The sequence below is a fragment of the Tursiops truncatus genome, chromosome 7 (assembly GCF_011762595.2).
Source record: "Tursiops truncatus isolate mTurTru1 chromosome 7, mTurTru1.mat.Y, whole genome shotgun sequence".
In the NCBI taxonomy this organism is placed as follows: Eukaryota; Metazoa; Chordata; class Mammalia; order Artiodactyla; family Delphinidae; genus Tursiops; species Tursiops truncatus.
In genome coordinates this window covers 34,053,580-34,070,325 of record NC_047040.1, presented here as the reverse complement: position 1 = coordinate 34,070,325, position 16,746 = coordinate 34,053,580, and the positions used below count along the sequence as shown (strand labels likewise).

The 16,746-nt window shown below is 40.7% G+C and overlaps 1 protein-coding gene across 3 annotated transcripts in view; it reads right to left on the bottom strand.

Moving 5' to 3' along the window:
- Positions 1-1,017: 1,017 nt before the first annotated feature.
- The window catches only part of TRAK2 (trafficking kinesin protein 2), a 70,569-nt gene continuing 54,840 nt past the window's right edge, over positions 1,018-16,746 (bottom strand). For all 3 annotated transcript variants that reach the window (XM_019939133.3, XM_019939131.3, XM_019939135.3), the window contains 4 exons: positions 12,926-13,224; positions 11,345-11,611; positions 7,694-7,799; positions 1,018-5,166 (listed from right to left, as the gene is read on the bottom strand). In XM_019939133.3, coding sequence (XP_019794692.1) covers positions 4,488-5,166; positions 7,694-7,799; positions 11,345-11,611; positions 12,926-13,224 — 1,351 coding nt within the window. In that variant the 3' untranslated portion in view covers positions 1,018-4,487. The remainder of the gene's footprint in view (positions 5,167-7,693; positions 7,800-11,344; positions 11,612-12,925; positions 13,225-16,746) is intronic.

Genomic DNA, 16,746 nt, shown 5'->3' with positions numbered 1-16,746 from the left:
TGGCCTGAGGCAACCCAGCACTGGAGGCTACAGGCTCTTTGGGGGGGCTAATGGTGGACTCTGGGAGGGCTCATGCCAAGGAGTACTTCCCAGAACTTCTGCTGCCAGTGTCCTTGACCCCATGGTGTCACAGCCAACCCCACCTCTGTAGGAGACCTTCCAACACTAGCAGGTAGGTCTGGTTCAGTCTCCTATGGGGTCACTGCTCCTTCTCCCTGGGTCCTAATGCACACACTACTTTGTGTGTGCCCTCCAAGAGTGGAGTCTCTGTTTCCCCCAGTCCTGTCACTCCAGTGGGTGGACTTCTGTGGTGTAATTGTTCTCCAGTTTGTGAGTAACCCACCCAGCGGTTATGGGATTTGATTTGTGATTGTGCCCTTACTACTGTCTCATTGCAGCTTCTCCTTTGTCTTTGGATGTGGGGTATCTTTTTTGGGGAGTTCCAGTGTCTTCCTGCCAATGATCATTCAGCAGTTAGTTGCAATTCCGGTGCTCTTGCAAGAGCGAGTGCATGTCCTTCTATTCCACTATCTGGAACCAATCTCCATATTTCTAAATGGATATTAGATGAGTTTAAAATAAATACACCAATTAAATTGTGAGAGAGAAAAGAGAACATCAAAGAACTTTTCTGTTAGAATCCAACAATTCTCAAATTTAATTTCTTGGAAACAGTTTTGTAATAGCTAAGAGTATCAATAGTAAATTGTGGACTATAAGTAATGAATTGTTTCATACTTCCTGAGTCTTTTCAAATTAAAGATCTACATTGACTTTAGATTTTATTTTTTTGTTGCTGATACTTTGCTGAGGAAACAATAAGGCTATTCTATTTTTTAAAATCTAAGAAAATAGAATAAGATGTTTACTACTCATGACTATTGTTGTTTTGTTTTTTCTGCTGTTTTGACAAATAGAGTTGTTTTCTGTACCAAAAACAACATAATGGAAAGGAAAGACTTAATGCAGGATTACCTGTGAAAAGAACTGGGACAAAAACACAGAAAGACAAATGAAAATTTAAGAAGATACTCATGTTTATTATCTGATTAACATTTGACAAAGCAAAGGTAGGTACACAAAGAGCTCTTTGACAAAGTCAAGCCCCAGATATCAAACTACAGTATCTCCCTGGCAGCCCCAGAGGGCACCATGCCACTCCCAGGTAGCTGTGCTGGCTATGCAACCACTCAGTGTACATGTTGCTGTATTGTACTTGGAGTACAGGCTTGCAGGCATCCGACATCAAAGGAGTGGGCTACTAAACACTAAGAGTTCTAGTTCCAGGTGTCAAAAGTCAATGTTATTACCAACAAGTACTAATTGTGTACCAGAATGGTCAGAAAAAATAACAGGCTTTCAATACTGTATAAAATACACCTTTTGTAAAGAACAGGCTCTTGTTGTGAGCTGCCTTTAACTTATTTCCTCCCTTTGCCAAAGTCTGTTCATTCAGGTCAAATCAAGGACATATAGTACAAAATTTTTTAAAAAACTACTTTAACAATAGTCATTAACTTTTTTCCAAGACCCATGCCTAAGGCTATGTACATAAGATTTGGGATCATCATAATTCAGAAGAAATTTTAATTCTGAGTTCACAGGGAAGGTATCCCTCCTAGTAGATAATAGGATACTCAGAAATACCTGAGGTATAATCACTGAGACCCTTCAGAAGGAAAAAAAAGAATCAGAGTTCCCTATACTGGCATTAAAGTACATACACAGTTGATAAAGAAAAACTAAAATGTGAACAGTGCTAAAACATAACAGATAAATTAAGAAGGAACTTGCTACAAGGCTCCAGTTCTTACTATATTTTACACACAATTTCATTATAATAGAGATTCTCATTCTCAACCAAAAATGATTTTAGGTGGAAATTTCAAAAACAACAAAACCCAGTTTCAAAACAGGATTCATTTCTAGAGACGAGCATGCACCAGTTTCCAATCATTGTGTTTCTGGTGGAACAGCAACATCAATTTAATTTTCAAAAACCAAAGTCTGGTTCTCTTTAATCAGACAGGCTTATTTGGCTGTGAATACACCCTTGCCCTACCTCCAAAGTGACCATTTTAGCCTCGGTTATTTTAAAAGTATACTAACTATACAGAACACTCCAACATCTAGCTTAATTTTTATAGCTGTTTATATAATATACATAAAATCTGATAATTTAACACTTTGTACTACTCTCTGGTCCTATATTTTCCTACTTCCTGATGTCTCTTGGAAACTGGTAACAGGAAGATTACTTTCTTAGAGAATAAATAAAAAGCTTAAAGAATTGTCTAAAATAAGCATCCCAGCGTTACTTTATGAAGTAGCAACTCAAATATCATTTAAAATGTGAACTGGAATATTCTAGAAATTTAAACATCAGGAATTCTTCTGGTCCACATTCAGGGACATGTGCGTTCACTTACAGACCAGCTGGAATCCTTTCTGAACATCTCTGTGTATGGTCTGCTGATTTCAGAATGACTGAGCGAGGGGGAGAGAATGGGAAGAGGTCACTCTTTTTGTTTTTAAGAAGTTAAAAGATTCTAAAAATCATGGAAAACTCACACATTTTACTCTTGCATGTGTGTTTTGAGCACATAGCTCTTCCTGAAGGACAGGCAGCTCAAGAGGAGAGAAGGACCCTCCTCTGGCCTGTAACAGGTGTATGGATGGGAGCCACAGGAGTAACACGCCCATCAAGAATTCTGCAGAAAATTGCCTTTCAGTTTAAGTCAGAACGAAGGAGCAAAACATTTGCTAATGAAGCAATGAAAAGATCAAGTAACATGCCTCCCATTTTCAAAAAGAACTAGCCCCCTCCTTCATCTTCTCTCCATAATGCCTTTCATGTAACAGCATTTCTTTCTCAACTGCATGGCCGAGATAAAGCCATGTCATCTGATGAGAAGCAGACCTCGGTCAGCAATGCTCAGAAAACAGATCTGTTTTTTCCCAATTCACAGCCTTGCGTCACACTGCTGAAAGCTGAAACCTAATCCCGGAGTTTCACTTTGCCATTTCACATAATTAAAAAAAAGAAAAAAGGAATCCCAGAGAAAAAGAAAAAGCATTTGACTTTCCCATCGAAAAAAGTTCATTCTCTACTTCCGCGGGTATGAAGAAAAAGGCAGATGTTTTAATTTTATTTTATATTAAAAAAACACAATCTCAAAGAAAGCACCTGGGTTTTACTTCAGTTTATAATAATTTGCTGTGCCTGAGAATTTTTGTGCAAATATATGTCATCTTTCATTAAAAGTATGCATAGCACATTTTGGAAAAAGTTTAGTTGCAACCAACTTTCCTTCCAAAAAAACTTACAAAGATAAATACACAACATTCTCTAATTCCTATTGATTGCACTTCTGGTTTAACCCATCCAGCCTCCAAGGAAATTTGAAAGACATGTACAGTAATTATGTTCATACACCTTTGCCAATGCACTTATTCAGAAGAAATATTCTGAAAACAAGTTTCCTTGGTTCCAATGTACCCATATTTTCCTTCTTAAAGTAAATCCCTCCTACCCCCCACTCATGTTGTTTGGGGGAGGTATTGTATAAAAATACAAATTAAAAAAATTAATCCTTGGGCTTCCCTGGTGGCGCAGTGGTTGAGAGTCCGCCTGCCGATGCAGGGGACACGGGTTCGTGCCCGGGTCCGGGAAGATCCCACATGCCGCGGAGCGGCTAGGCCCGTGAGCCATGGCCGCTGAGCCTGCGCGTCTGGAGCCTGTGCTCTGCAACAGGAGAGGCCACAACAGTGAGAGTTGTACCGCAAAAAAAAAAAAAAAAAAATTAACCCTTATTAATCACAAATGCAAAAGGAATGTGGATTATGTTTGGGATCCCAGTGGCTCAAAGGCCTGAAAACAGAAAGCAAAAAGGGAGTCTCCACTAGTCTGATCTTATGCAAAAGGTAAAATTCCTTGCTGATAATGCAGTGAGCGTACTCTTTGATGGAGGTGTAATTTAACCAGACATTAACAGGGGCCAGCAGATAAGCCATCTCACTGTTGTCTCACTAACAGACTGAGTTTACTCCAGCAACCTTCTAGAACAGCTTTCTAAAGGTAACGGTCAAAGCTGCTCCTTCTTTTTTCCCATCTCCTAACCTGGGTCCTCCCTGCTTATGCTCACCAGAAGTAAATGTGCTAGCAAGTTCAGTATTTCTGGTATGTTCCAATATTACTGAATTTATTTTCTAGTCACTTTTTATTTTCAAGACAAGAAATACCAACTGGAGGACCACATTAAACATTTCTTCTTTCTCTGCTTCCAAACACTCATGACCTATTCATTTATACTTTCAATTTATCAGACAGACCTCATGCCAATTCTGTTTCCGTTCTTCCACTTTCCCCTTCCCACATTCACAACCCTTCTGCAACATTCCTTTTCTCTCAGACAAGACTACATGTATCAGTGCAAATCTTTCCTTCATGTGCTAACTTGTGTAAGAGGTCAGTCAACTGCTGAACCTCAGTCTTCCTTCAGGATATCCATTTTGGGTGATGATGTGCAAACTGGGGTGCCAAAGCTACCCATAATGACTGGAAGACTCTGATTCCTCCTCAGTCCACTCAATAAATTGCTACCTGAATTTAAATAGACAGCAGAGTTTGGTCTTTCAAGACCATTTTCTGCCTCTTGGCTTCTTCCATTTTTCTGGGCTGCAGGGGTCTTGATCACTCTGGCTATCCCCAGTCTTTTCAGCCTGTCCACTAAGTTCATCTTCAACTGGCCAACATCAGAAGGGTTTCGGGATGGTCTCAAGCCATACATCTCCTGGAGGAATGTTTCAGCTGGTCGGGAGGCCAAAAAATTTTCAGAGAGATGCACTCGAGGCTCAACGGGCAAAGGAGAAGGGCAAGGTGAGTGAGACGGTGAATTTGGTGGCGTGGAAGGGATAGCCAGGCCTCTAGGGAGAGGCTGGAGGAGGGGGTCCTCTGAAACAGGGCTGTGGTATGCTTTAGCAGAGATGCCTCGCTTTTGTAGAAGTTCGGCCAAGCTCATGGTGCCGCTGAAGGTTATGGTGGAATCTCGTCGGTTGGTGATGGATTCACCAATGCTGAGCCTATAGGACACAGCAGGAGAATTCACTGCTGTGTTTGACGAACTGCTACCACTGCTTCCACAGGATAATGAAGTGAAGTCAGAGCTTTACACAGAAAGAAAAAAAAAAAAAGCAGGAGAGAGAATTTAAGAATAAAAAGTAATCCCAAGTCAGCATTTAAAGCAATTACAGTAGTTATCCACAGTAAATATAGAGGAACAGGCAACACATCAGTATCTGAGGAATGAAAATTTGGATGTGTTACTTCAATGATTAGTTATTTGTAATTTAGTCATTAACTTATTGAAACATATTTCTTTTCACAGAATATGAGTTTACTGTACTTAGATAACTTTATTATTCTCAAATAATTACTTTATTATTCTTAAATTTTAACTCTAAAATATGTATCTGTGGAAATACAACTAAATTTTATAATTAAAAAATCAAAGAAATTTAAATATTGAAGAAAGTAAAGTTTAGAGATTTTTATTAACATATCCATTCCATAAAGTGAAATACACCAAGAGACAATAATCCGTGATTTAACAATTCTTCAACCTTTTAGAAAATACAATTGTTCATAATTAAACCAAAGACGGTTTTCTAAGGAGACACATTTCTTTTAAATCTGTCAATTTTATATTACTGAGAATAAAGTTCTAATTGTTAAATTTCCAAGAATGTTAATTCCAAAGAATAGTACTATAAGGATACCCATGGAACGTATTTTTCTCAATCTTGACTTAAAGCATGGGTTTCTGGGAAATTAAAAATAATTAAAAGCTTTGACAGCTATTAGAATCTTTCTTCTTATTCTATGTTTTGTTAAAAAGAAAAAAAACTAAATAAACAATCATGTACTCAAGGAAATGGTGATAGAATGGAGAGGGTACTTCTTTAGCAAATTATTCCCCCTTGAGCAAATGTTACCAGCATTTAATACATAAACTTTCACTTTAACACAAAATACTCAGAATATCTAGATATCAAGATTTATAAAGATTATGAACAAGATGCAAATTCAGGATTAATAAATAAACTTTCTAAAGTACCAACTTGTATTAAAGCAAACAACTTTGACGCCTTGGTTCTGATGTAATCTGTCTACTGTATTCCCAGTCTCCCACCTCCCTGGTCCTACTTTATTGTAGAATTGCCTGTCTTTTCCTAAACTGTTCATGTCACTACCATACCAAATGATGGTATCAACCTGTATCGAGAGCCTCCTCAGGAACCAATTTTATAAAACCTGCTATCTTGTTGACTATAAGAAAAATGTAGAAAAATTGCAGGTATGCCTGTAGACTTTATTGAGGTCTTTATAGGATACCACCCAAATGCTTCCCTAAACAGTCAATTTGCTTCTATCTTATAGACATTGTGAATCATAATGTTATTTCCCTCTACACTGGCAGCTAAAAAGCTAAGACTCAAATACATGGCTCACCTTACTTAGCAAGTATATAAGACTTTATAGTACAATTTATACACTAGGTGTATTCCTCTATCCATTTTATATCCTTACTCTTGATTCTTTTTTGCTTCATTTTTCTTCCCTACTTCTAGTTAACATTATCCTGCAAAGTTCTACATATCTCTGGAAATTGCCTTAGATTCTTTTTGGAATTGGTAGGACAGAAATTTCAGCAATATTGCTTATTGTTCTAATCTGTGTAGTAAATAATTTGGACTGCCCAGAGGGTTCTGGCTTTGCCCTCAGCTTCTGGGAGGTAATCTATGCCATGGCTGCTAGAAGTGTGTTTGTTCAGGATGGAGCCTGGCCACACTAGATCTTGGAGTGGACCTGGCCACACCCAATAGCTGTAGGATGGGGACTGGCCATGCCAGGAAGACTAACCATGTGATTTAGGGTGGAAGCTTTGCGTCAGTGGACCTGGAGGTGAGTTATTATAGTTATAGTGAGTTATAGCTATATAGGTAATCAATCAATCATGCCTTACACAGTGAAGCCTCAGTAAAAAAAATCTGGACACTAAGGCTCGGGTGAGCTTCCCTGGTTGGCAATACTCTGTGTGCACTATCAAACACTGATACCAGGAAAGTAATGATTCCTAAGGACAGGGAGGTTTCATGTGTGGAACCCTCCCAGACTCTGATTTATGTGTCTCTTCCTTTGGCTAATTTTATCCTGTAACCTTTCCCTGTAATAAACAGTAACCACGTGCATAACAGCTTTCAGTGAGTTCTGTGAGTCCTTCTAGAAAATTTATCAAACAACAGCATGGTTTTGGGAAGCCCCTGAACTTGCAGGTCATATCAGAAATGAGGGCAGTCTTGTGCAGAGGACTAGTCCCTCCAATCCAGTCTGGCTAACTCTGGGTATAGTTTCAGCTGGGTCATTTACTACCTGCCTGCCCTTGGACCAGTCACCTGAACTTTCTACGCCTCATTTTCTTCATTTAGACACTACATACTCGCTTGGCTTGCCTACATCAAAGAGTTATAATGATCAAATGAGAAAATACAATGTGAAAATATTCTAAAGACAAATTATCACAGGACATTAATTAAAATTCTGGGAATTAAAATGACAGTAATTTTAAAAAGAAATTCAAGAAAACAGAGGTGAGGAAAGAAGTAAGGCCTCATATTGCCCAGCCCCTCTTACCTGGGGGTAACCTGAGTAATATCAGAAGGATGTAATATCCTACAGGTGGTGAAGGTGAATGTTGAGTTTGTGCAGGAGAGACACTTTCCTGGGTTTGAGGTTGCAGCTGAAGTAGACAGTTTTAGGGAATCAAACACAAAATTGAAAGACTAGCTTAATAATGTAAAAAGTCCGTCATTACTATTAATAATACAGCATTTATCTGGTGTCTTTTATACAAAAATTCCCAAATCTAGAAATGAAATATACATATTTCATTTTTTCCCCATGAATTTATTTATTTATTTATTTTTGGCTGCGTTGGGTCTTCATTGCTGTGTGTGGGCTTTCTCTAGTTGTGGCGAGTAGGGGCTACTCTTCGTTGTGGTGTGCGGGCTTCTCATTGCGGTGGCTTCTCTTGTTGTGGAGAAGGGCTTCTAGGCACGTGGGCTTCAGTAGTTGTGGCACACAGGCTCAGTAGTTGTGGCTCGCAGGCTCTAGAGCGCAGGCTCAGTAGTTGTAGCGCACGGGCTTAGTTGCTCCCCAGCATGTGGGATCTGCCCGGACCAGGGCTGGAACCTGTGTTCCCTGCATTGGCAGGTGGATTCTTAACCACTGTGCCACCAGGGAAGCCCTACATATTGTATTAGTATCCACTGGTTAGTATGTAGCTGAATCCTTCCAATAATTTGAAACTGTAATTCAAAAGGATTTAATATAGCTTAGAAACAAGAGAAAAACACATTCTGAAAAAATACATTAGAAAAAAATACCAAACCAAGAACTAGTCGTCCAATCTTTCTAGCCAAACTATCTACTCCAGTGGTTCTCGAAGTGTTGTTTGCACCTTGTGTGAGTCTACAGGTCAAAACTACTTTCATAGCAATGTTAAGATGCTATCTGCCTTTTTGACTGGGTTGGCACTTGCACTGCTGGTGCAAAAGTAATAGTGGGTAAAGCTGCTGGCTCCGTAGCACAAATCAAGGCAATGGCGCCAAGCTGTACTAGTATTCATCACTATTGTCCAATTACAGTAGAAAAAAAAAGAGCCAAATTCATATCAGAATGTCCTGATGAAGCAGTAAAAATTATTTATTAAATCTTGACCCTTGGGGGACTTCCCTGGTGGCGCAGTGGTTAAGAATCCGCCTGCCAGGGGCTTCCCTAGTGGCGCAGTAGTTAAGAATCCGCCTGCCAATGCAGGGGACATGGGTTCAAGCCCTGATCCGGGAAGATCCCACAAGCCATGGAGCAACTAAGTCTGTGCGCCACAACTACTGAGCCTGTGTTCTAGAGCCCACGAGCCACAACTACTGAGCTCATGAGCCTCATCTACTGAAGCCCATGTGCTCTAGAGCCCATGCTCCACAACAAGAGAAGCCACCGCAATGAGAAGCCCACACACCGCAATGAAGAGTAGCCCCGGCTCGCCGCAACTAGAGAAAGCTCGTGCACAGCAATGAAGACCCAACACAGCCGAAAATAATAAATAAATAAAAATAAAATAAATTTATATATAAAAAAAAAATCTTGACCCTTGGGCTTCCCTGGTGGCACAGTGGTTAAGAATCCGCCTGCCAAGGCAGGGAACACGGGTTCGAGCCCTGGTCCGGGAAGGTGCCACATGCCGCGGAGCAACTAAGCCCGTGTGCCGCAACTATTGAGCCTGTGCTCTAGAGCCCGTGAGCCACAACTACTGAAGCCCGCGTGCCTAGAGCCCATGCTCCACAATAAGAGAAGCCACTGCAATGAGAAGTCCGCACACCGCAATGAAGAGTAGCCCCTGCTCGCTGCAACTAGAGGAGGCCTGCGCGCAGCAATGAAGACCCAGAGCAGCCAAAAATAAATAAATTAATTAATTAAAAAAAAAAATCTTGACCCTTGAAACTTTTTAATATTCTGTGTGATGAAATGGGAAGCATTAAGCACTCTGCTTTCAGAGATACAATGGTTATCTAGAGGAAAAGCACATATGCAATTTTTACATTTTTTTCACAGAACACCATTTTTACTTGAAAGAACAATTAATACAAAAACTACAGTTATTCAGACTTGGATATCTGGCAACATTTTCTTGAAAAAGAATGTAGTGAGCCTGTCTCTTCAAGAAAATAGCTGACAGGATTTGCTGCCAGTGACGAAATTTGAGCTTTCAAGTGAAAATAAGTGTTTTGGTAGACTTGTATCCATCGCTGAGAGCTTGAAAGCTTCCTAATACTAAAAGACTTACCCAATGAGACAGGTGGTGATATATATGATTTTAATATATTCTATAATGAAATGGGTCAACATTTGGAAGATCTGCATAACTCAGTGAACCAATATTTTCCAAATGACCAATGCATTATGTTAAAATCATGCATGGGTAAAAGATGCATTCAAAGAGCAGGACAGACTAATAGATTTTAATGTAACAAAGTATGAAAAATTCACTGATGGGGTTTTAGATTCACATTGCTACAAACCTTAAAGAGACTACCACTTATCAAGTTTTGGTGTAACATCAAAGAATATCCACAAATACCTGAAGAGGCTATTAAAATACTCTTTCCCTTTTCCAACCATGTATCTGTGTGAGGCTGTATTTCCTTTCTTTTTTTAAACTTTAAATTCTTTTTATTTCATTTTATTTTTCTATTGAGGTATAGTTGATTTACAATGTTCTGTTAGTTTCAGGTATATAGCAAAGTGATTCAGTTACATAAATAAATATATATTTTTTCTTTTTCATATTCTTTTCCCTTATGTATTGTTACAAAATATTGAGTATAGTTCCCTGTGCTATACAGTAGGTCCTTGTTGGTTATCTATTTTATACATGGTAGTGTGTATATGCTAATCCCTAATTTATTATTAAATAAATTATTAATTTATTATTAAACTCCTAATTTATCCCTCCCCACCCCCCTCGCCCCTTTGGTAACCATAAGTTTGTTTTCTATGTCTGTGGGTCTATCTCTGTTTTGTATATAAATTCATTTATATCAATTTTTTTAAGATTCCACATATAAGCAATAACATATGATTTTTGACTTTCTCTGTCTGGCTTACTTCACTTAGTATAATAATCTCTAGGTCCAACCATGTTGCTGCAAATGGCATTATTTCATTCTTTTTTATGGCTGAGTGGTATTCCATTGTATATACGTACCACATCTTCTTTATCCATTCATCTGTTCATGGACATTTAGGCTGCTTCCATGTCTTGGCTATTGTAAATAGTGCTGCAATGAACACTGGGGTGCATGTATCTTTCTGAATTATGGTTTTCTCCGAATACATGCCCAGGAATCATATGGTAGTTCTATTTTTAGTTTTTTTTTTTTTTTTTTTTTTGCGATATGCGGGCCTCTCACTGTTGTGGCCTCTCCTGTTGCGGAGCACAGGCTCCAGATGCGCAGGCTCAGCAGCCATGGCTCATGGGCCCAGCCGCTCCGCCAGAGAGCAATTCTGGCTGAATTGCTCTCTCTCTGCCTATCTATTTATGCAGGTTGGCTAAGAAGTGGAGAGAATTAGAAGGGGCACTTATGCTATAGATTTCTATTGTCTTATATTCAAGACTGAGTACACTCCAGTAAGACTTATATAGAGGCAGTCAGCTGACCATACAGTTATGCAGAAAGCAAAGTACTACTGTTTACTGGACTACACTCAACCAAGCACTCTTCTCACCTGTAACTGGACCACCAGCTGAAGTCATGGGCGGCAAGAAGATTCCTGTGACTGGCTGGGATATTGATGATTTCTGTTCCACTTGAAGAGGTTGCTGAACCTGAAAAGTGATACCTTCCTCTTCATCTTCTTCTAAATCTGAGAGGTGATAGATGGCATCCTTGGGCAACTGGGTAAAGCCTTTAGTGATGACACCTGGTCGTGGGTCAAGAATGGTTCCTAAATTTGGTTGAGCAAGCTGCTGCCATTGGTGCAGAGTTTGAGATCCTGAGTATGCAAACCAAAAAAGGAACATGTTTTAAATTTCCCACAAATATTAAATCTTGAAAGAAGCTAAAACTGTATGTGTAAAAAAGTAATGATAATAATAAAACTCCTTATTTGGTCTTAATATTTTGGTAAAATTTGTAAATTAAAGTTATCTGTGGAAGATTAACAAGATGATAAAGGTATGAATAATAATCTGTTCATTTCAAAAGTTAACTTTAAAAAGGAAATCTAAAGCAGGGGTGAAAAAAACAAGACAACACCCTTAATAGGAACTAGGATGCTGAGGCAGTGATGAGAAAGAAGATACGTATCACGTCAGGTTGTATTTTCCCAGGTGACAAAAAATTAATACTTTGTCCTGGAACTATGCCTATGAACTTTGAACTCAAAAGCCAGGCTCCTAGGTTGGAAGGCACCTTGAATTACCATGGTTTTTTTTGTATATTTCTCAAGACTCATATGTGCTCATGACTCTCCTTTCACCAGGCTCTTGGGGAGGGTAGGAAAGCGAAGGAGATGATAAAAAAAGGAGGATCAATCCTCATGGTTTCTGTCTACGAATACTGGTGAATGATCATCCCAAGTACCTGCAGTGTCTAATTGTCACTAATAGTCATAGAATCCTAAAAATGGCAACTCCAACAAATACCTGTACTGACTATTAATGAATAAAACAAACTTATAGCACCTTTGAGTTTGAGGGGTCCTTATAGGTTACTGACTCAAAATTTTGTCTAATGCAGACTCTTTCATGATACTAGCAGAGGATCATTTGAATATTGTCAATATTCCATAAAACAAAGAGATCTGTTTTGAATTCAAGTTCTTAGGAGAGAATAGAAACTGACCTGAAATTAACAGAACTGAACAAAAGAAAAATACAGACACACATATCTGTAAGTAACTGAAACTTTTTGGGTAAAGAACTTTTTTTTGAAAAGGAAGGTAGAGATGAAGCATTACATATAGATTATTTTTATTCATCTATCATATCCTGTTTATCTTACCATGAAAACTGCTATCAAGGATATTCCTTAGCAAAGGACAAGAAAAGATTACTCCTCCTCCCTCACATTTGTAAAAAAACAGTATCAGTAGAAGAGAACTGACAGCTGATGGCTTGGAGAATGCAAATCTCTTCATTCATATTCCACAAAGTTCTGCACGGTCACACAAACAGTGAAGATTTAGGGATAATAAAGACGTCTTCTGCACTCAGGGTTCTTATAATTACAAGAGAAATCTCAATTCCAGGGGAAGGCAAAGCCAACAAACAACATGGCTTAGAAACAGCCCTTCCTTACTTATTACCTTCAAGGGGCTTGACAATTTGCAATTTTTCAGGCATAAAACCTCGAAGGCAACTGGCACTGCTCAGGTCTGTGATCTCCGACTGGTCGGTGCAGAGGGAGGCAAGGCTCTCTGTGGGGATGCCACAGTCACTTCCCCCTTCTTTCTGGCCAGCCAGAACCTGGATCTTCCGTTGCCATTCTTCAGCAAAGAACTGCTTCTCACTTAAGTAGTTCTGTCGCCGCAGACTCAGGCGATGCAGGGCTGTAGCCAAATCGCTCTCTTCAGAGTGTCCTGGTTGACAGACGTTCTGGACGTTCCTATGGGAAAAACACATTCACTGACTAGATCTGTGAGGGGCATAAGCAAAGCATAGACCTCTCCTTTCCACAATGGTGAATGTTCAAGAGATTGATCTTAAAAACACATATCTTTTCTTAGATAGCTGGAATATAGAAATAGTAACAACAAACCCAAATCTCTAATATATATATATAATATTTTTATATTTTATAAATTTATTTATTTATTTTTGGCTGCACTGGGTCTTCGTTGCTGCATGCAGGCTTTCTCTAGTTGCGGCGAGCGGGGGCTACTCTTCGTTGTGGTGCACGGGCTTCAGTAGTTGTGGCATGCGGGCTCTAGAGTGCAGGCACAGTAGTTATGGCGCATGGGCTTAGTTGCTCCGTGGCATGTGGGATCTTCCCGGATCAGGGCTTGAACCTGTGTCCCCTGCATTGGCAGGTGGCTTCTTAACCACTACGCCACCAGGGAAGTCCATATATATAATGTTTTTATAGATCATTTCAAGTGACTTCAGATAGGCAAAACTATACTTTATTATGTTGTATTTATTAACTTTTCTGTTTCACTTAATTTATGAACCTACAGATAATGACCATCTATAAATTCAGTTTAGGTAGTCAAAAAACTAAATATTAGACAGGGGGGGCCTGAAAAGGGTCGGACCCGCTTGCCTAGCGCCGTCTCCGGGGTCCTCGCAGTTCAGAAGACCGACTGAGATTCCTCCCGAAACTTAGTGAATTACTTAATGCTGGACCTGAGATTCGACCTGTGCACTGATTACAGACTTCCAGGAAGATGGCGGAAGAGTAAGACGCGGAGATCACCTTCCTCCCCACAGATACACCAGAAATACATCTACGCGTGGAACAACTCCTACGGAGCACCTACTGAACGCTGGCAGAAGACCTCAGACCTCCCAAAAGGCAAGGAACCCCCCACGTACCTGGTTAGGGCAAAAGAAAAAACTAAACAGAGACAAAAGGATAGGGACGGGTCCTGCACCAGCGGGAGAGAGCTGTGAAGGAGGAAAAGTGTCCACACACTAGGAAGCCCCTTCGCGGGTGGAGACTTCGGGAGGCGGAGTGGGGGAGCTTGGGAGCCGCGGAGGAGAGCACAGCAACAGGGGTGCGGAGGGCAAAGCGGGGAGATTCCCGCACAGAGGATCGGTGCCGACCGGCACTCACCAGCCCGAGAGACTTGTCTGCTCACCCACCGGGGCGGGTGGGGACTGGGAGCTGAGGCTCGGGCTTCGGAGGTCAGATCCCAGGGAGAGGACTGGGGTTGGTGAAGTGAACACAGCCTGAAGGGGCTAGTGCACCACGGCTAGCAGGGAGGGAGTCTGGGGAAAAGTCTGGAGCTACCAAAGAGGCAAGAGACTTTTTCTTACCTCTTTGTTTCCTGGTGCGCGAGGAGAGGGGATTCAGAGCGCTGCTTAAAGCAGCTCCAGGGATGGCTGCAAGCCGCGGCTACAAGCATGGACCCCAGAGACGGGCATGAGACGCTAAGGCTGCTGCTGCCGCCACGAAGAAGCCTGTGTGCGAGCACAGGTCACTATCCACACCTCCCCTCCCGGGAGCCTGTGCAGCCTGTCACTACCAGGATCCCGGGACCCAGGGACAACTTCCCCAGGAGAAGGCACACCGTGCCTCAGGCTGGTGCAACGTTCTGCCAGCCTCTGCTGCTGTAGGCTCGCCCCGCACTCCGTGCCCCTCCCTCCCCCCAGTCTGAGTGAGCCAGAGCCTCTGAATAAGCTGCTCCTTTAACCCCGTCCTGTCTGAGCAAAGAACAGCTGCCCTCTGGCAGCCTACACGCAGAGGCAGGGCCAAATCCAAAGCTGAGCCCTGGGAGCTCTGAGAACAAAGAGAAAGGGAAATCTCTCCCAGCAGCCTCGGGAGCAGCGGATTAAATCTCCAAAATCAACGTGATATACCCACATCTGGGGAATACCTGAATAGATAACAAATCATCCCAAATTGAGGAGGTGGACTTTGAGAGCAAGACTATTTTTTCCCCTTTTCCTCTTTTTGTGAGTGTGTATGTATATGCTTCTGTGTGAGATTTTGTCTGTATAGCTTTGCTTTCACCATTTGTCCTAGGGTTCTGTCCATCTGTTTTTTTTTTTTTACTTAAAAAAAATATTTTATCTTACTTTATTTTTTGTTATCCTCTTTCTTTCTTTCTTTCTTTCTATTTTTTCTCCCTTTTCTTCTGAGCCGTGTGGATGAAAGGCTCTTGATGCTGAAGCCAGGAGTCAGTGCTGTGCCTCTGAAGTGGGAGAGCCAGATTCAGGACACTGGTCCACAAGAGACCTCCCAGCTCCACATAATATCAAACGGCGAAAATCTCCCAGAGATCTCCATCTCAACACCAACACCCAGCTTCACTCAACGACCAGCAAGCTACAGTACTGGACACCCTATGCCAAAAAACTAGCAAGACAGGAACACAACCCCATCCATTAGCAGAGACGCTGCCTAAAATCATAATAAGCCCACAGACACCCCAAAATACACCACCAGATGTGGAACTGCCCACCAGAAATACAAGATCCAGCCTCATCCACCAGAACACAGGCACTAGTCCCCTCCACCAGGAAGCCTACACAACCCACTGAACCAACTTTAGCCACTGGGGACAGACACCAAAAACAATGGGAACTACGAACCTGCAGCCTGAAAAAAGGAGACCTCAAATACAGTAAGATAAGCAAAATGAGAAGACAGAAAAACACACAGCAGATGAAGGAGCAAGATAAAAACGCACCAGACCTAACAAATGAAGAGGAAATAGGCAGTCTACCTGAAAAAGAATTCAGAATAATGACAGTAAAGATGATCCAAAATCTTGGAAACAGAATAGAAAAAATGCAAGAAACATTTAACAAGGACCTAGAAGAACTAGAAATAAGCAATGATGAAGAACACAATAAATGAAATTAAAAATACTCTAGAAGGGATCAATAGCAGAATAACTGAGGCAGAAGAACGGATAAGTGACCTGGAAGATAAAATAGTGGAAATAACTACTGCAGAGCACAATAAAGAAAAAAGAATGAAAAAGAACTGAGGACAGTCTCAGAGACTTCTGGGACAACATTAAACGCACCAACATTCGAATTATAGGGGTCCCAGAAGAAGAAGAGAAAAAGAAAGGGACTGAGAAAATATTTGAAGAGATTATAGTTGAAAACTTCCCTAATATGGGAAAGGAAATAGTTAATCAAGTCCAGGAAACACACAGAGTCCCATACAGGATAAATCCAAGGAGAAACATGCCAAGACACATATAAATCAAACCGTCAAAAATTAAATACAAAAAGAAACATATTAAAAGCAGCAAGGGAAAAACAACAAATAACACACAAGGGAATCCCCATAAGGTTAACAGCTGATATTTCAGCAGAAACTCTGCAAGCCAGAAGGGACTGGCAGGACATATTTAAAGTGATGAAGGAGAAAAACCTACAACCAAGATAACCCAGCAAGGATCTCATTCAGATTTGATGGAGAAATTAAAACCTTTACAGAAAAGCAAAA